Source organism: Lipophrys pholis (assembly GCF_963383615.2).
Source record: "Lipophrys pholis genome assembly, chromosome: 16".
Taxonomy (NCBI): Eukaryota; Metazoa; Chordata; class Actinopteri; order Blenniiformes; family Blenniidae; genus Lipophrys; species Lipophrys pholis.
The window spans coordinates 21557539-21575281 of record NC_137634.1 but is presented as its reverse complement, the minus strand read 5'-3'; the positions used below and the strand labels follow the sequence as shown (position 1 = coordinate 21575281).

Sequence of the window (17743 nt, the reverse complement as noted above, 5' to 3'; positions counted from 1 at the left end):
GCTCCTAAACACTGAGGAGCCTGTGAGGCGACGTGAGTGATGCTGACATGCTGATCAGTGAAGACATTGGCAGCTCACAGCTCAGCTGATCGGCACAATGTGGCCGAGCTCGAGAAACAACAGCTGATTGTACAGCAGCTGCAGAGGTTCCTGGACTCTTCGACTTATTTACCAATTTTACAAACTACAGTCAAACCAATTAATGTGGATCAAGCCTCAATTCATGAAATAATAATAATCTCGATCACATTTTATCATATAATCTGTTACAAAATAATTTTGCTTGGGGGGTTTTCCATGAGTCTGATCTACTCTCTTTAGGGAATTAAAGTGTTAAATCGAGGGCTTCGTATTTGTAAAAATCAACAGATGCATTACATGTCTTCTCATTCTTGTCCAATTGCTCCGCAGGAGGGGATCCTTTCTTCATCCGATATTCTTGTGTTGGTCTTGAGAAGTTACGATTCCATGTCTAAGTTCAATTCTATTCTTTATTTTAAGTAAGTGAAATTTACAGGGTTTGCTACAAGATTGCTGCTTGTTTTACTTGATGTAAGAGGGCTTCGTCATGATGATGTGGCAGAAAGACGCAATCAAATCTCGTTGGTTACATCAATTGTGCCACTGCCTGAGATTAACCATTGAAAACAAGCTTCAGAGAAAATCCAATGCAATAATATCAGATCATCTCCTTGGGCAAGGCTTGATGTCCTGTAAGAAATGTGCCGTATCATGCTTGGCAAGTAGCCATGAGACATTTTTCAAGCTACTGTTCTTTACACAACGCAAGCTAAGCAGATCAGAGGCGCTAAATACTTGAGGAATTCAGGCTGATTCCTTCGACTTACTGAAGCACGTCATCGAGAGTTTCATTGTGCCCAGAATAGAACAGGACTATACACACAAACTATAGTTAACTACAGAAATGTGACTTTGAGTGAAGTGTTGGTTAAAAATAGACAGTTCAGTCCTGCTAAATTTCACTTCAAAGATTAAAACAATCGACGCATGTTTGCTTGCTTGTGAGGTTCGCACTGGGATGAGCTTTGTCAATATCCTTTATGGTGGTTTCTCTCTGTGATTGCACATCCTGTAATTCGGTTCAGTTGTCAGATAAAATAGCCGTCACACACCGAGCCCGTCATGCTTTCTGCACCTGTGACCCCTGCTGCTTACCTCCCTGAAAACCATCCCTGTTTATGCTCTAAGAGGAGGGAAACTAAAAGTGGATTGTGTTGCTAACATCGCACAATAGGGTCCTTTAGTTTTTATCCCTCATTTACTCTTACAAAATCACAGTGAGCGTCGAAATTCGTCAAAGTTGACCTCGATGCAAAATACACAAGAACTTCTACTCGTCATCCAATATTCTAGGTCCAGTCCGCCCATCAGATGCTACGTGTTGATAACCATGTCCTCTCACATTGTGGTTTTACAATATATCTCTGCGTAGTTCAGTCTCCTCCCTGAAGCTTTGCAGAGAAAAGGCTGTTTTCTTTGTTTGTCTTAAGACTTGACATCACTGGTGTTGTTTTTAATGGTATGCTGACTGTAGTAAAATAAGTTAATTGCAGGTTTTCTTCAATCATGTAGATGGAAAACAAATAATTTTCTTCTGTGTGATAGGCTGAACTCGGGGTCATACTGAAGACAGACTAATGATGTGCAATTTATTTCCTTTTTACTATTTCATTGTATTTTTAGGAATCTGAGACATTATCATCGCAAAAGAAATTAAACTCACTTTTGTCTGAAAATGACCTTTTACATTTTTTAGAGATTAGACATGAATGTTACTGGACAAACAATCGGTTACTTTACTGATTCTCACATTTCCGAGCATTTCCATGAGCTCTCGGTCATAATTTAGTGGGTAAAACGAAAACCTCTGGATGTAATCCAGGTGTATTCAGGTACACCAATAGTAATCCAATGATAATCACTCATTGTAACTTCAGACATTTTTGGAAACAGTAACTGGTTTTAGATTTGGCCCTCTCTTATAGAAAACCCTCTTATTTCTGTCGTTATTTGTGATTAGACTAAAACAACTATACATTTGTTGAGAACCAGACAATGATTTGACCCCTGGAAATAGCAGCATGCAATAAGAAGCTTTCATTCATAATTATAAAGGAGGCAGGTTAGGAAGTTAAGCAGATTGCTGCACAAAGCAAACATTTACATGGAGCACTTCACATGGCCTCTGTATGAAAAGAAAAGTCCTTCATATACTTAAACTACCTCTGGAGAAAAGAATTAAGGAGAGACGAGTTGACTGAAAGTTGCTGTATGGCACATTCAATTCATTCATGCTCCTAATCGTGCTGTTTGATAATGTATAAGTTTGTTTGAATGAGTCAACTTCTGGTTTTTGGCCATGTGACGCTTAAACTTAAATGGAGGCCAGATTTGTAGACTTTAGTCCACGTTGAACTCAGACTTCATGAATAAATGGCACCGATATGGAGACCCATCGCTTACTTATCAGTAGAGAAATTTGCAAATACTCTTGCTAAAGGCCATAAATATATAGTTATAACTAGTGACCTACATTACATGTAGCTAGATATAGTAGAAAGCTATTTTAAGGAGACGGAATGTCACAGTTGGAAGAGAATAGTTCATAGGTCAGCGTAACCATTGCCCAAACTTAAATGAAAAGAACAACTTGATGGAGCTGAGAACTCATTTAACAAGTTTAACTTGTAAAAACTGACAATAGTCAGATGTTTGTGTTGTCACACAGTGCAAACACGGAGATACCGACAACCACTCGCAGTCACTCTCCAGGTAACTTAAGAAAATGGAAGGTATGTTTTGTGGGAGGAAGCTAAAAACATCTGGAGAAAACCCCGCTCATCCACAAGGAGAACATGCAAACAGAAAAAGACCCAAAATCCAACCTGGTTTTGAGACTGGGACTCTCCCTATGATAGTGTTGATCACTGTACCACCATGGGGCCATGTGAGTGTGAAGATGTAAAAAAATTTACCAGTGCAGGAACGCCTCTAAAAAACCCTTTTGATCAAAGGTTTACAAATGGAAATTAATGCTTTCTTCAAATGGACAACATCAGCAAAAACCAATGAGTATTGATAAATGTGGAAAAACATTGCACGATACATATTTTTGCCTTATCGAACCGTTCTAAAATTAATCCACTGACTTTGAGACCCGGTTAATGCAACGTTTCAATTCAAACTGCATTGTTTTTGTGTTTGTGCTTCAGAAAAGTTTTGCTTTTACACGGCAATGATTTAAAAACAATGTCGGATCTCATGACACTCTGGAGGCAATTGTTGTTGTTGTTGTTGTTGTTGTCCATCTACTCATGTATGAGAAGAACTATTCACTACAGCCGTGGTGAACACATGTAGTAGCAGCGTTTTTGTCACCTACATGTCATCTACCCATGTGGTTTCAGAAAGTTGCATTTTCCCTCGTTTACACGGAGACTTGCGTCGGACCATTTTTAGAAACTTCCACCTTTGGAGCTTTCTTTCAAAAACCTGTGTTTTAAGTGGATCAGAGCATCGTTGTTGTCTAAACAGAAACCTGAAACACAATGGAAGTTTTGCATTTTTAATTGAAAACGGCCTAAATCATCACGCTCTCTAGATAGCGTAAATTATGCTTATGGGCGTGTTCCAGGTTATATAGAAGAACAAATGTGGTGTTTTGGCCCTTGATCAGTGAACAAAATGAACATGTTCCAAGACACAGTGTTTTGACTGAAATCTCCGTTACCTCGTAACTTGAGCTTAAGCGTTTGCGAAGGACATGTGATCATGATACAACCTGGCAAATAAACAAAGACAAAGGTCGAAGCTTCAGAGCGATCACTGCTGCAGCATCTCTCAACCTCATGACTCTAAATTAAACAAATAGTTTAAAGTTCACAAGGCATGCTCAACACAGGCACCACATTTCTGGGACTCCAGCCTAAATTTGAGTGTCCAAGGAAGAGTTTAGTTTAGTAAGGAGAGTGTTTTGGTGTGAGTGTTGGGTTGATTGTTGCTGCACACCTTATTATTAAGGAGCCTTTCAAGACCAAGCGCTAACATAAAGTCCCAGTTTGTTGGATCCAAGCAGGTTGAGCTAAATGGCCTCAGGCCAACATGTAACACAAACATCTTAAAGTGTTGGTGGGTGACAGGCATTGTGTATAATGTTGACCTCAGGGCTTGATAATAAGTGCACTCTTTCGGAATTTAAAGCTTCAGCATGCAGTCTCGTTGGAAATCACGTGTGGACCTGCTGCAATTTCTCTCCCTCACTATACGACGGTGTATCTGTTCCAGTGTTGATGCTCCGCACAGTTTAATAGAATGGATGGATTTTGTCAGGAACCCGGCAGGTCGTCGACGCTGTAGAAAATGTACATTTTAAGTTGATGTGTATTAGTGCTGCACATTACATTGCAAAACTATGGTCATCTTGAAATCAACATTCATCGCAGACGACAGGACTTGGTATGTGCCTTCCATGAGCCAATCAGATGAAGCCCTGCTGCATATTGTGTTGACAGCCGATCATATTTCACTTTAATATAATTATTCACACTTTACATCATACCTGGGGAAACGGGGCAGAAATCAGAAAAGTAAAGTTACTAAAAACAGCATAACAAATAAAAGAATATATGGCTCAATGGTTTAAATGAGGAGACTGTTTTTTGTTTCTACAAAACACAAAGACATCAACACCTACCCCCCCAAAAGTTTTTTCCCTTGTTGCAAATCATGTCGTGATTACAATACAAGACATGATCGTCTATTGTATCTTCAACTAACGTCATTGCAACATTAATAACGGCACACTGACATCAACTATTAGCGTTTACTTCATATATAGTTCGAATATAGTTTCATGTCTTTGCACTTTCAGTTCAAATTCAGTCTGTCTTGACATTGTACATGAATCACACTTCCTCTGTGTAACTACATTTGCCAGCTGAAGCAGCCCGTGCCTCTGTACAAAGCTCCTTCTCTCTGCAGTCATGCTCCCTACAAACGTGACCTCCTGTAGGTCGCACTCTTGCCTGAGGGACTCTCAGACTTGCATACAGTAAACTGTAAATGCAGTGTTTGTACTCGCTCCCCCCTGCTGGCCCCTGAACACTTTCACCGGGCTTCTTACAGAAGCTTAGTTTTAAAAAGCTGCCATTTTTCTGGCAATAAATACCCAGCACAAACTGTTTTAACCTCCGTCTGCGCCAGACTCGGCCTCTTGCGTTGTTGCATCATGGATTTAGTTTCATATTTCTTGGACCTTTTTGGGGGGTCTGCTGATTAACCTCCCTTTTACAGCCGCTTATTGGTAGAAACTGTCCAGCCAACAAAAGTTGTTTTCCACTTTGTTTCTTCTCAGAAGTTATCCATCTTTTATCCATAAGATGTTTTTGTTCATCAAGGTCTAATGAAAAATTTGGTGTCAATGCACTTTCAGAGGTGTGTGCTGTACAAATGCTTATTTTAAACGGCAACATCTCAAGAACATGACAAAGATGACTCGCACGTGAAAATTTTCAACTTTCAGAATTTACTCACATTTACATTCACACTCAAGTGAACATACATGTTGTTTCCTAATTGAGACGACCCAACATGTATGTCTTAAAAAAAAAAAAAAAAAAAAGGAAGCGAAACACTCAGAAAACCTTCAAAATTTAGCACTATATATTTATGTCCACTGTGTTCCATTAAAGTTTTTAAGCCTTTTTGCTTCAACAAAGTGGAAGCAACTCTTGTGAGGACTTTGTCGTGGTGAGCTGCGCCAGCATCTCACACTGGGCAGGGTTACAAAGTCTCTGAGTAAATGATGTCAAATGTGCCCAGCACTGCCAGCAGCTCATGCTGGAAATGCTGTAACCCCACAACTTGTGTCTGCATAACTGTTAATTGGCCTTCTTCGTGAATAAACACTAATAGTTCTCGATCAAGTCGATTGGAGGGATATTTAATCGTTAATCCCTACTGAATAAACACTCATCTGTGATAGAAGCAGTTGTTGGTGTTGTTAGAGATGTCGTCCACCAAAGGATTTCAACCCCTCTCGCTCTCTTTGTGGTGATGTCCCTCGAGTCGACTGTCCTTAAGGAGCTTACTAAGGACTTGATCCGGGGTGTAAACTGAGCTGCTTTCACTCCCTCGTATCACTAAGTCAGACGATGAGAGGAAAAGATCTTATGCTTTAGAAATCCTGGACAATGGTTAGAAGAAACCAGACAGTTTAAATCGAGCTATCGGTTTTCAGGATAATCGACGTTGCAGAGCTGGTTGTAACCTCTATTTTTTGTTTTGTTTTGTTTTCCTACAGAGTCGACCGGCCCCGCCAAGGTGGTAAGAGCAGGCAACCCTCCAAAGGCCCGACGTGGAGGAAAGGTAATGTTTCCCGTTTGTCTGTCTGAGCAACATACAACAACAATTCTTTCAGTGTTTTACAAGCTCCATAAGCAGGTGGCCTACTTGTTGGTGGTTAAAAAGGAAAATGAGGCAAATGAATGAAAAAAAATGGAACATCTTTTGAATCGGTTATTCACCAAATCCTCCCAAACACCTTCTATTGGAGATACAAATGGTGCTCTTGCCATAACGTGATTGGGAAATGCTAGGAATGGCCATCGCAGTGTTAAATACTTCTATCAGTACTTGTTATTGGCAGATACCCAAGTGGAAGCACTTGTAGTCAAACCCACTCTGTAAAAACTGGGATCAGCACATCTCAAACACTTATTATGTGAAAGTGCTTCATGGAGGGTTGATAAGCTGATATGACATAGAAACCTGCTTCTTGCAGCGGCTAAAGTCTCTCTTGATTAGTTTTATGGAAATTAGCTGCTTACAAAATCAGGTTGGGTCAGCACGGTGGAGCAGTGTTTTACATGGTCGCCTCACACTCAGAAGGTATCGAGTTTGTAGAATCACTTTTCAAAGATCAAATACCTCAGATATTAATTTAATGTTTGGACATGCTTTTTACAAACAGTATTTGTATGGTATGCAATTGATATGTCAAATTATACAAAAAGTGACTGGTTGAGGCAAAAAATAGTTAAATATATTGCAAGAAAGGGATAAAATGCAAAAATATAGGACAAATGAAACCTGTGTTTGATAAAAGTGAATTGAATACACAGAAATAAATGTGGTTGAGAGGATTAATAAAATAATCTAATAAAGTAGAAATAAGCAATAAATATATACATCTCCTTTAATTCAGTAAAAGCTGAGAGAAGCTTTTCCGAATGAACTCAACTCAAAAGTTAGATTTTTACTTTAATAGTTCTTAATTTGTGTTTTCTGTGTTTGATGGTGGCTCAGCTGGATAAGAATAGCATTTGCCCACGGGGAGAAGTACATGCTCCCGCAGGATATTTGTATTATGAGTAGGTGAACATGTTTGTCCCGAGGTTTATTTCTGTCTGACTCACAGCTCCCAGTCCACATCTCCCCTGCGTTTTTTGCCGAGTGGATAATCTGTTTTGTTGTGCTGGTTCTGCCCAACAAAATGTGTATTATATGGATTAAAGAAAATGAGATGTGAAGGGTCCCAAAAACTTTAAAACAACTGTGATCTTGATTCTGCAACTTTCAAATCCATGAACATCTGTGATATGAAAAAGAAAATGCTCATTCAGAGGTGTAGGATCATAATTGTGATGCCGCATTTACGGTTTATGTTCTGTCTTTGCATCCAACAAACCCCTCTAACTTACATTGTTGTGTGGTTCATCACTATCACGTCAAAGACTGAGCCTGGACTCTGTAACACATTAGCATTTGACAGATTTTCTATTTTCAACAATTCACCCAGAATCTTTCTCGATATGCAGAATCTCCCTCGCCTCTACGTCTGTCCAGTTCAGAGACATTTTTACTGGATATTCAGGACGCTCCACTCGCTCCATGGTCGCAGCTGCGTGCTCAACGTCATCATTCTTTTATGATTGAACCAATTCGACATCAACTGTTCATACAGCTGTCGATCAGAGTCCAACCTGATTCCAGCACTGGGGAGGGTAGATAGGTCAGCTGACCCTGCTCCACATGCTCACACTCGCCTCGGGAGGAACGATACCACTTTGAGTAGTAACCTTCAGCTACTTGCTGATACTGAGTACTGATACGCGTACTTATAAAATGACATTGAGTCTAATTCATACTCCATACTCGAATCATATTGGAAGGCTATGCGTTGCGGTGAACCGCCTCCACACAGCCTGTGCAGCAAAGCTACGCTCACCTCCAACAATATTTCAGCATACAGTACACACAAAGCTGTGCGTAGTACGCATCACCTCGCTACTCTGCGTACTGTAGACTAGGGGACTGAGCTCGCTGTTAATGAGTGCATCTGTCATACTTTGATCATGTTTAGCATGTAGCATGGCTTCGAGTAAAATCCACCAGGATCCACTGAACAAAGAGCGACATCGGGCTAACTCTGCTGGTGATTAAGTTGCTTGTGTTGTACAAACTATCTTTCTCCTCCTTTTTCTTTTGACAGAAAAACATATTTTACCTTCTGCCTTACATTTGTCATTCTCTTTGATATTACTAACCAAGCCTCTGACAATCGCTCGTGCTCTCTTGCCTACCTTTGGGCGACTTTACTTACTAATGGCGTCACACAATACTCGCTGGGTTGTATCTTTACGAGTACTCTGTGTAGTTAGGTGTACAGGTCTCCCATGTTGATGTGAAAACAACTATAGACAAGTCGGTGAAGGTGTGTTGGTGCTGATATTCATCTGTTTTGCATCAAGCATTTGTATGAAACCACTTCCCTTTTGCCTTACATGGAACGTAAAATTATTCCTTTGTGACTCAGCAGATAAAACAACTCCAGCGTTGATTGTCCGCCGCAGTAGTTCAGGCTGCATAACCGCAGCTTCTTGTAAACTGTAGATAGAAACAGAATGGCAAAGCCAAACATTTTGCTCAAGACAAAACACAAATGGCAGATTGACAATTAGCTCATAAAAGCCTTGTGAAGGTCATTAATATTTGCAAACACTTTTTAAAAAAAAGTGGGTAATGGTGAGTTCCGCTCTTCTAACATTCACATCTGTTCTGCTTAGGTTGGAGATTTCGGGGACACCAACAGCTGGCCGACTCCAGGGGAGATCGCCACTAAAGACATGCAGGTAGGTGCTGGTGCAGAGTTTGTTGTGTGTGGAGTGACGAGCCGACAGGTGTGCAGAGAACACCGCGGGGTGAGACGAGGGCGCTGCAGAGGAGGCAGCGTGATCGTCACACGTGCACAACGGGCTGTAAGAAAACTCAATACATGTGCGTGAAGGTAGAAAAATAGTTGCAAGAGTGTTTTGGGGATTCTTTTGTGCGGAAAATCATGTGGTTGGATTTTTTTCATTTTTGGTGCAGTTTTCTCGTCCTGCTCACTTTGCACTCTGCACATACTTCTAAAGTGTCTGAAGGCGTTAAGGCAGCTGCAGGAATTCCTCTGTTTGCACAATAATTATGATCTGCTGTCAGGATGTGGTGCTTCTGAAGCCCGTCTCGTCCCGTGTTTGGTCAGTTCTGAGCTCTTGAGCCTGCTGCGTTCACACTTCAATTAAATGGCACCAGAGTGGACCCAGACCTGCCGTTCAAAGAGTCTCTGTTTAGGTGGCAGCGATCGCACTCCCACACGGGTGTTCCCTCCTAATCGGACAAATGTAACCACACATCCCAGACACGGCAGAGTGGATGAACGACTGCTCGTATACCTATTTGCAGTTGTTTGACGGCCATAAAACCTGAAGGATTTTGTCTTTGTCAACCAGATATTTGCAGACAAAAAGATTTAAAAGATAAACCTAACCCAAGCAATGAAACCAGAAAAGTTTCGTAGGAGTTGAGAGGTAAAAGTAGCAGTCAACAGCCAATCAGAAGGAGCAGCTCCACTTTCCTGCTGCACTTTCCTGAGGTAAATGTGTGGAATTTTCTACAATAGGTATTTTAGTGGCTGTGGCTGTAATTACGCAGCAGCTAAACTGCATGTCGAGACCGAACCGTCTGCTTCTGCTGACTGCACCGCGTGTTGGAGCTGTTTTTCCTCTTGTTTTAAAGAAGTGGCTTCGAAGAGACACACCGCCGTGCCGGGGACCGCCTGGAAGCAGAAAGATGCTCCTCAGACGTTTTCAAATATGGAGTTAAAGAGTTCTGTGTTAATGGAGAGGAAGAATGAAATGGTGAACTATATCAGTAACCTGAAAAGTCCGTTCAGTATACTTTTATTTATCACAGGTATTTAAACGCCTTTCAGCATATTGGGGAACCCATGCACAAGCAGAATATACAACCTGCAACCGGATTGGAAGTGAAGATATTCAGGCTGTGAGGTGACGGAGCACTGTGATAACACCAATATGAGTTGTTTATTTCTGCCAGTAAATACTTTAACTAGCGGTCTCATTCAGCCCAGAGCTCCAATCAATGGCAGCTCTAATTTCACTCATTCAAATTAGTTTGTCGGAGTCGTTCCAGCCTTTAAAGCTGCTGTAATACCAGCTGATTATCGGAGATTAATGAAGAAATAGCCAATCGGGTTGTTGTTTTTTTACTTCTCCAATTAAAGATTTTCAGTTTTATTGGTAAGTGAGAATATGTTGTGCCACAGTGGGATGGAGAAACAGGGAGAGATGATAAACAGGAAAACAAGCTGCAAGATTGATTTCTCATTCAGATAAAACACGGCGTCCAGCTCTTTGTTTGCAGAATTTGTTTTATGCTAAACTGGAAAATCTCAGTTTGGAAAGCAAAGTAGTATTCCAAAAAGAAATACAGCAAATAAGGCAAGTGTTCTCCGTATTGCAATATTTCTTTAATAAAATCTCAATTTTTCTGAAAGTTTTTGTTTTAGACTTTTCAACAGTATTTTTCCCCTTGCCATGTGTTAGCTTGAGATAAGTGGAGACCCCCCCCCCCCCCCCCCCCACACACACACACACACACACACACACACACACACACACACACACACACACACACACACACACACACACACACACACACACACACTCCCTGCTCCCCACAGCCCTGCTCCTTCACACTTATCCCAGGGTCTCCTCCAGCTGCTGGTCACTCTGGTGATGCGTCTGATTTAAAGCCCTCTTACAGTAGCAGCGGACGTCCGTCACCCCGCCCCCCGGAGCCACTTTCTATTTCTGATCCCCGTTTGATACTGTGACCGGGCGAGCGACCCCACTCACCTCACCTATTTAAGGCAGCCGGGGCAAAAGAGCGGGCGTGTGCCCTCCTGAGCAGGGAAATGTGGGTCACATCATCAGCACCAGGAATAACCTGCGGGGGTCCGGTGACACAAATCCAGGGTGAGAGGGGCGGGGTCTGGAGGAGGAGGCCAAAAGCCTGGGAAAGGATGTCCTTTTAGGGACCACCTTGGTGAAAGAAACCACCCCTGGATCTGTGCTGCTGCTATTATTAGGAGGGACCACCATCACGTAACCTTTAGAGCCGTTATTCAACCAGTGAAACCTGCAGCTCATCCAGGCCAAAACCCTGCTGAGATACTAGGAGCTTCTGGTTGGAGCGTCTGTGTTGGACGTTATAATAGTGATTTCCTGCAATAAACCATCTTGTTAATGATTTTATCTGTCTTATAACAGATAATTCTATGGGGGGAACACATTAGTAGATCTAACGTAAAAACATGCAGGTACATCTTTCAAAAAAAGATCATTGCAAAGAATATTTACTTTTATTTTCACACTCCTACCAAAAAAAATGTCTTTGTATTGTGCTTTAAAACAACCGCCAGGAGCCAGAGTGCTCAAAATAACTCAATAAATCCTTAAATACAAAGTAAATACATTGGAAATCTATTTTCATGCTTATAAACAAAAATCGTTGTAAAAAAGCCTTTATTTCAGTTAATGTGCAATAAATATATAGAAGTTTCATGTTTGAATTAAACTGTGCAGAAGGTTGCCCTTTCATTCATATTTAATAAAATTCACCCAATTTATCCTGTGAAATAGTTTACTTGAACAGTTGTTTTGTGCTGTGACTTGTTCTCTTTCTCCAGTTTGAGCAACAAGGTTTTCAGTGGGTCAGCAGGTTAAGTAGGGAAATCCGCTTTGAGTGACTCAGCAGAATGAAAACAGTCTCGTGTTCCGTCCAATAGTTTTTCTTTTCTCTGCTTTTTGGAGCGGTCATGTTCTTGAAACCCAAACCGAACCCCCTCTACCTGTTTTCATATCACTTTTCATCCCATTTTGTTGTCTTGTGTCCTGAACTCATTGAGCATATTTCCTTTCTCTGGGTTTAAAAAAGGAAAATTAATTAAAAAAAAATACTGTAACAGGAGGGGCAACAAACCAGCGTCGCAAACACACCGATTCATGTCCTCATTTCACACCATGCTGTCGTCATTGGAAATAATTCAAAGCAATAAACTGAAACATAGAGCGTTCCTGTCTGGGTATAATCACTCCGCATTAGCCCCATCATAACAGAAAGTGTAAATGCAGAGCGAGCTCAGCAGGCGCTTCATATTCTCAGCAGCTTAAGCAACAATCATTCGTCACTTTGATTGTATTTGATGACAAGAAGAAGCAGCACACTGCCATAGTGTTGTTGGATTAAAGCAGCACAACACAGAAAACTGTTTATATTACACAAAACGACCACATTGTAGCAGTACTGGGCAGGAAGCACTCACACATTACTCCATCAGGTGCTGTACATATGCATGTCTGAACGTGTGTGTGTGTGTGTGTGTGCATCATGGTCCACCTCATTGTCTTCTCTAAACTCCTCTTCCCTCCTTCTGTTCAGATCGAGGCAGTGACACGGACCGTGTCCTGCCCGCCGACTGTCAGGCAGGTCAGAGACTCATGGAGATTCACTGTAAGTTCACCCCGCAGCCCGGGAACGCTGCCGCCTGCCTCCCTGCTGACATGCATCTAATAATGAGACCATCAACACCCCGCCACATCCAAAGTTAAACGCCACACGGTGTTGACATTCAGCTCGAGGCGCATTCAGTGTTGGTTTGAATTAGACTGGAAACTCTGAATGGGCATTTCCCTTTATAACCCAGAGACCAGCCATCAGCTTCTGGTGTCTCTACTGACCGGAGAAAGATGTCCACGTTATTCACAACCACTCTTCATTCATCCATTCATCACTCATCATTACCCTCGCTCACTTTTCAAATTGTGTTTTTGCACACTTTCAAGTCATTCTCCTGTGTCCTCATCATGTTGTGTTCACTTTGTGACGATCCAGAGGTTAAACTTTCCTGCCGATATGCTTCTTTATATCAGCATAAATGTAGGAAAGCTGAAACTAAACCGTGATTTTGAACTCGGGTGTCATTTGTCTTAAAATGCTGCATTCAGAAAGTCTGTACTGCAGTTAAGTCGATTTGTCAGGTGGCTGTATTTTACTTAAGTATGTCTAATATATATAGAATGTTTTCTACTTGCGTATAAAACAGGTTCAAGACGTCTCACAAAAAGCATTAATACGGTTTCAAAATTCATTTTTACTTGAGTAGATTATTCTTTTTTTGTCAACACAGTCAACGTTAAGCACATTTATATGCAACCGTTAAACATGCAAAATACTTTTTTTGGTACTTTATTAATTTCTTGCAAAATTGCACAATAGCATTCACTGAATACATTAATAAAAATAGCTGTGCAATACGTTGAGATATGTGGACATTGTTTCAAGAATTTATGGAAATTGGACCAACTAATGGCACTTAACTGGGTCACCTCTATAGAATATATAGGAAAATGTTAAATACTACAATCTATTTTTGATCATATGTAATGAGAAAAAAAAAAGTCCTGCATGCAGTAAGTTTTATTAGGATTTTTCAGGTTTTTTTGCAAATAACATTGTAAATTGTTAGACTTGATTGAGATGACATACATTTACCAAGATCCAGCCAGAAATACAGAGCACATCTTTATGTATTTTTTTAATCTATAAATTCTGTAATGGCATTGAGTTTGGTCAGTTTATACTCAACTGGATTTGATCATTCATTTAATAAAATAGCATTTTCACTCACTTTTACTGCCATAAAAGCAGACGACTGAAATCTATATTTTTTAAGTATTTCAATCGGCCTCTGTGAAGATAACAAAGTTTGACTTAAATTATGATTTATTAGATTATTTCTCATCACAAAAATGATCAATAAGAGGAGTAAATAAAGTATAAAAATCTCCCATGTTTAATTGTGATGATTCCAATTAAAATTCGCCATATTTCAGTTTCATTTGAAAAAGCTCCAAATCCTACAAACGGATCACCTTTTGCTTGTGGACCTCTAAATTATTTAGGATTTAGTTACAATTAAATCTTTGATTGTGAGGTTAATAGTTGAGTTTGAATTGCTGTGCCTCTTTTTCTTCATGTACTGTCAATTCAAAGTGGAGGACTCCTTAAATGAAAGCGCTTTACTTGGATCTCAACATGGTATAAAAGTGTCGGTCAGTCGCAGCTGAGTGGACGGATCACCAGCGAGACAGACATTCTCACATGGCTAATTTTAGAACCAATTAATCTCATCACTTTTTGTCACCTTGTCATTGTGCAGGACAATTGACGTTATATTGTAGTGAAAAGGCACAATAACCAGTCAACTCGGATAATTGTGACTCCAGAATTATGTAATAACCACATTATTCCTCAAAAAGCCACAACACTCAGTTCCATAATGGGCAGCGGGCAGTTTGTGAATGAACACAAGCCGTGAGAAAGAAATCCTGAATATAAACAAGGATTCATCCAAGATGACAGATCTGCCCATGTAGTAATGTTTTGTTTTTCACATGCAAAAAGCTGAAAGTTATCTAATAAATTCCATACGTTTCCTTCAAGACTTGCTTAAACATTGTTGCACAGCTTGCATCCTCTCTGTCGACTGATGCGGCATGTTTAAAGTTTTCAGTGTGATCAGGTTTAGACGAGATCTCTCAAATGTGCTTAACATGTTGTGCTTTTAATTACTAACTTGGCATGAGACAAAGGCCTGACGTGACTCGTATGCAACACCCCCCCCCCCCCCCCCCCAGGAGTGTCGGACCCTGCAGATACGTGTGTGTGTGTGTGTGTGTGTGCTGATAGGCGGGCAGCGGTGACTCGGAGGAGCGGCCAGACTCTGTTTGAATAAACTCTGATATCAGCTCTGTGAGCAAAGATAAGCAGCGAAGCCGGTTCGTGCTTGATGAAGCAGCATGTATCTGTCAGTGTGAGGTCAGCAGGATCAGCTCTGCGCTGTCACATGAGACCGACCAGAATACAAAATCCATCACTGCGTGCAAATCTGCCTTTCTACAGCCCTCCGGAACTCATGAGAAATTATGAATCAAATTGAAGTTGGTGTAAATAATGCATGCTTTATATTGGAAAATAGCAGCATTTCCCCCCGTGTAGGTAGTTGGTGCTTATCGGAGCACCTTTGCCTGTATTTGCTGTGTTGAATGATTATAAATCAACTTTGTCAGACAAAGTGCAGCCGTACGTTATTGATGGGATGAAGAAGTTGAGTGACTTACCAGACGAAATGCTCAAACTAACAACTACCCCGTGACTGTTTAGTAAGAGATGCATTCCGATGAAGTAGAATTCAATTCGGGGTTTCCCAGCCTTTCACTGTCAATTGCTCCCCTCCTGGTCAATGATGATACCAACCTGTGATAGTCTGTAAAGCCATCAATAGCTCCTCATGTTATTTATGTTACTGCTAGAAATGAAAAAGCCTCCAGGTATCCCACTTCGTCTTGGTTTTTTGTTATATTACAAAGTTGATGAAAAATCTGAATTTGTCGGACGATCTCAGCTGAAGTGAAAGTGTTGGAACAGTTTACACTGTTTACACAACAACGTTTCAAGTGAAAACACATTCTTTTAAGAAAAGTTTCAGCTTTACACTGTGACATTCTGATAATGATGTCGGTGTACACGGCAACAGCAGAAACACCAAAAACGATGTAGCTGGCATGCCCAGCCACTAGTGGGTGCTGTTTGTTTTTGTAATGAAACCAGATGCACCTGCAGAGAACGACGTGCTAGAAACATTAACAATGGGAGTACACAGACATTCACATGAACAGACGACCACGCTGGTAGTTTGATAGTTGTGATTCACCGTAATAATAATCCAAGTTCCTGTTAAGAAAAATATGTGCCCTGGGAGCCATTTTCAAAAAGTTGCATTTTCAGCACCTCCGATTTTCGTGGTTATGTAAAACACAGCGGAAGTTTTCTCTTTTCATTTGAAAACGTTGTGGCGTAAACGTGGCCTGACGGTGTCTGTTTGTCCCATTTGCATATGGAAGAGATGTATTTTTGTCGTCGCATTCGAAGCCAGCTGAAGCTCCAGTTGCATCAAGTGTCGAAGCTTGACGTGTGTGAAGATCTTCCAGGCTGGAACGAATCGAAATGTATCGCAAAGGAAACTGGCATCATTCGAAGTTTTGCATTAGTAGCATAGTTTAACCTCACCTTCTGGTTGATCTGCGCGTGACGATCGCCGACTGGGAGGAGGCTTTCAAGCACGTTTGCATGTTTTACAAGTAAAATATTTGGAGCTCAGACTAAATCACAAAGGTATATCAGTTTCAGTTTCACTCCCTGGAAGATATTTGCAGATTATCTTAAATCTCTTGCCTGCCTGTCGACTCTCCAGGGCCCCAAGAGGACGACGGCCAAGAAGGAGTTGAAGGAGAAGAGGGAGAGCAATGAGGAGAGCAAGGAGAACCTGAAGGCCAAGTCCGACGACTCTGGAGAGGAGAAGAACGGAGACGACGACTCCCAGAAGAACGGGCCCAAGAAAAAAGGTGAGCGTCAACCAGAAAGAGAAACATTAACAGAGTGACGCTTCAAAGAGTTTCTTTTCAGTTCACTTATTTAGTTGAAGGCTCTCGATGCAATAAATAGTCTTTTTCCTGAGGAAGGTGTTCAAATCCAGACAGAAGCTGTGTGTTACTCTGAGCTGAAAAGGAAAAAAATAAAATCCAACAATGGAATGTCCAGTCATCTTGAAACAGAAAGCTTGATACCTGTTGTGACTCTGCTGCTGCTTTTTAAACTTCTAGTTCAGAATTATTACTCTGAACCTGAAAACCACGGTTCTCCTACATAATGTAGGATTCATTGACAACCTGGTACCAAAAACTCAATTAAAACTTTATTAATCTTGCTTGTGGCTCATTTTAGTTTCTCTCACCGGCATTCAAGGGGTCAATGACAAAATATGCATCAAGTTAAAGTCAATGAATTCTTTTTATTTTCTTTCTTTCTACATCTATTTTTAAATTTTTTTTTTTAAAAGGTCATTTATTTTCTGAAACGGTGGCATGAAAGACGACTATTTAGTGAAAACTTGTGCAACGTATTTGCTCATTCTGACACAATTTCTTTATAATTTCTTTATAATTGATCAGTTATTAAATGGCTACAGCTGAGTGGTGCATCATGGGGGTTTGGAAGTTGGTGTAGCAGCGCTGACTGAAAGATAAGTGCGTATTCCCGCGCTGCACCATCGCTGCTCAATAACTTCATATGCCTGCTACAAAGAAGGACACTAAATATTTTATCACCTCTGTTACATCGTGGAGGGATACAGACGCCAACAATGCAGAAACCTTCAGACCTCAAACTTTGTGGTTGTTTATGTATTTATGTGATCTGCACCAGTGAGTGTAAATAAACTAGTAACGGTACAACAGAAAACTTCATGAAGCTTCAGTGC

At 40.8% G+C, this 17743-nt stretch overlaps 1 protein-coding gene across 3 annotated transcripts in view; it reads left to right on the top strand.

The window, feature by feature from the left end:
- The window catches only part of larp1 (La ribonucleoprotein 1, translational regulator), a 47523-nt gene that overhangs the window by 15393 nt on the left and 14387 nt on the right, over positions 1–17743 (top strand). For all 3 annotated transcript variants that reach the window (XM_080483645.1, XM_080483644.1, XM_080483643.1), the window contains exons 2-5: positions 6323–6387; positions 9087–9152; positions 12805–12876; positions 16679–16829. In XM_080483645.1, the coding sequence (XP_080339771.1) occupies positions 6323–6387; positions 9087–9152; positions 12805–12876; positions 16679–16829 (354 nt within the window). The remainder of the gene's footprint in view (positions 1–6322; positions 6388–9086; positions 9153–12804; positions 12877–16678; positions 16830–17743) is intronic.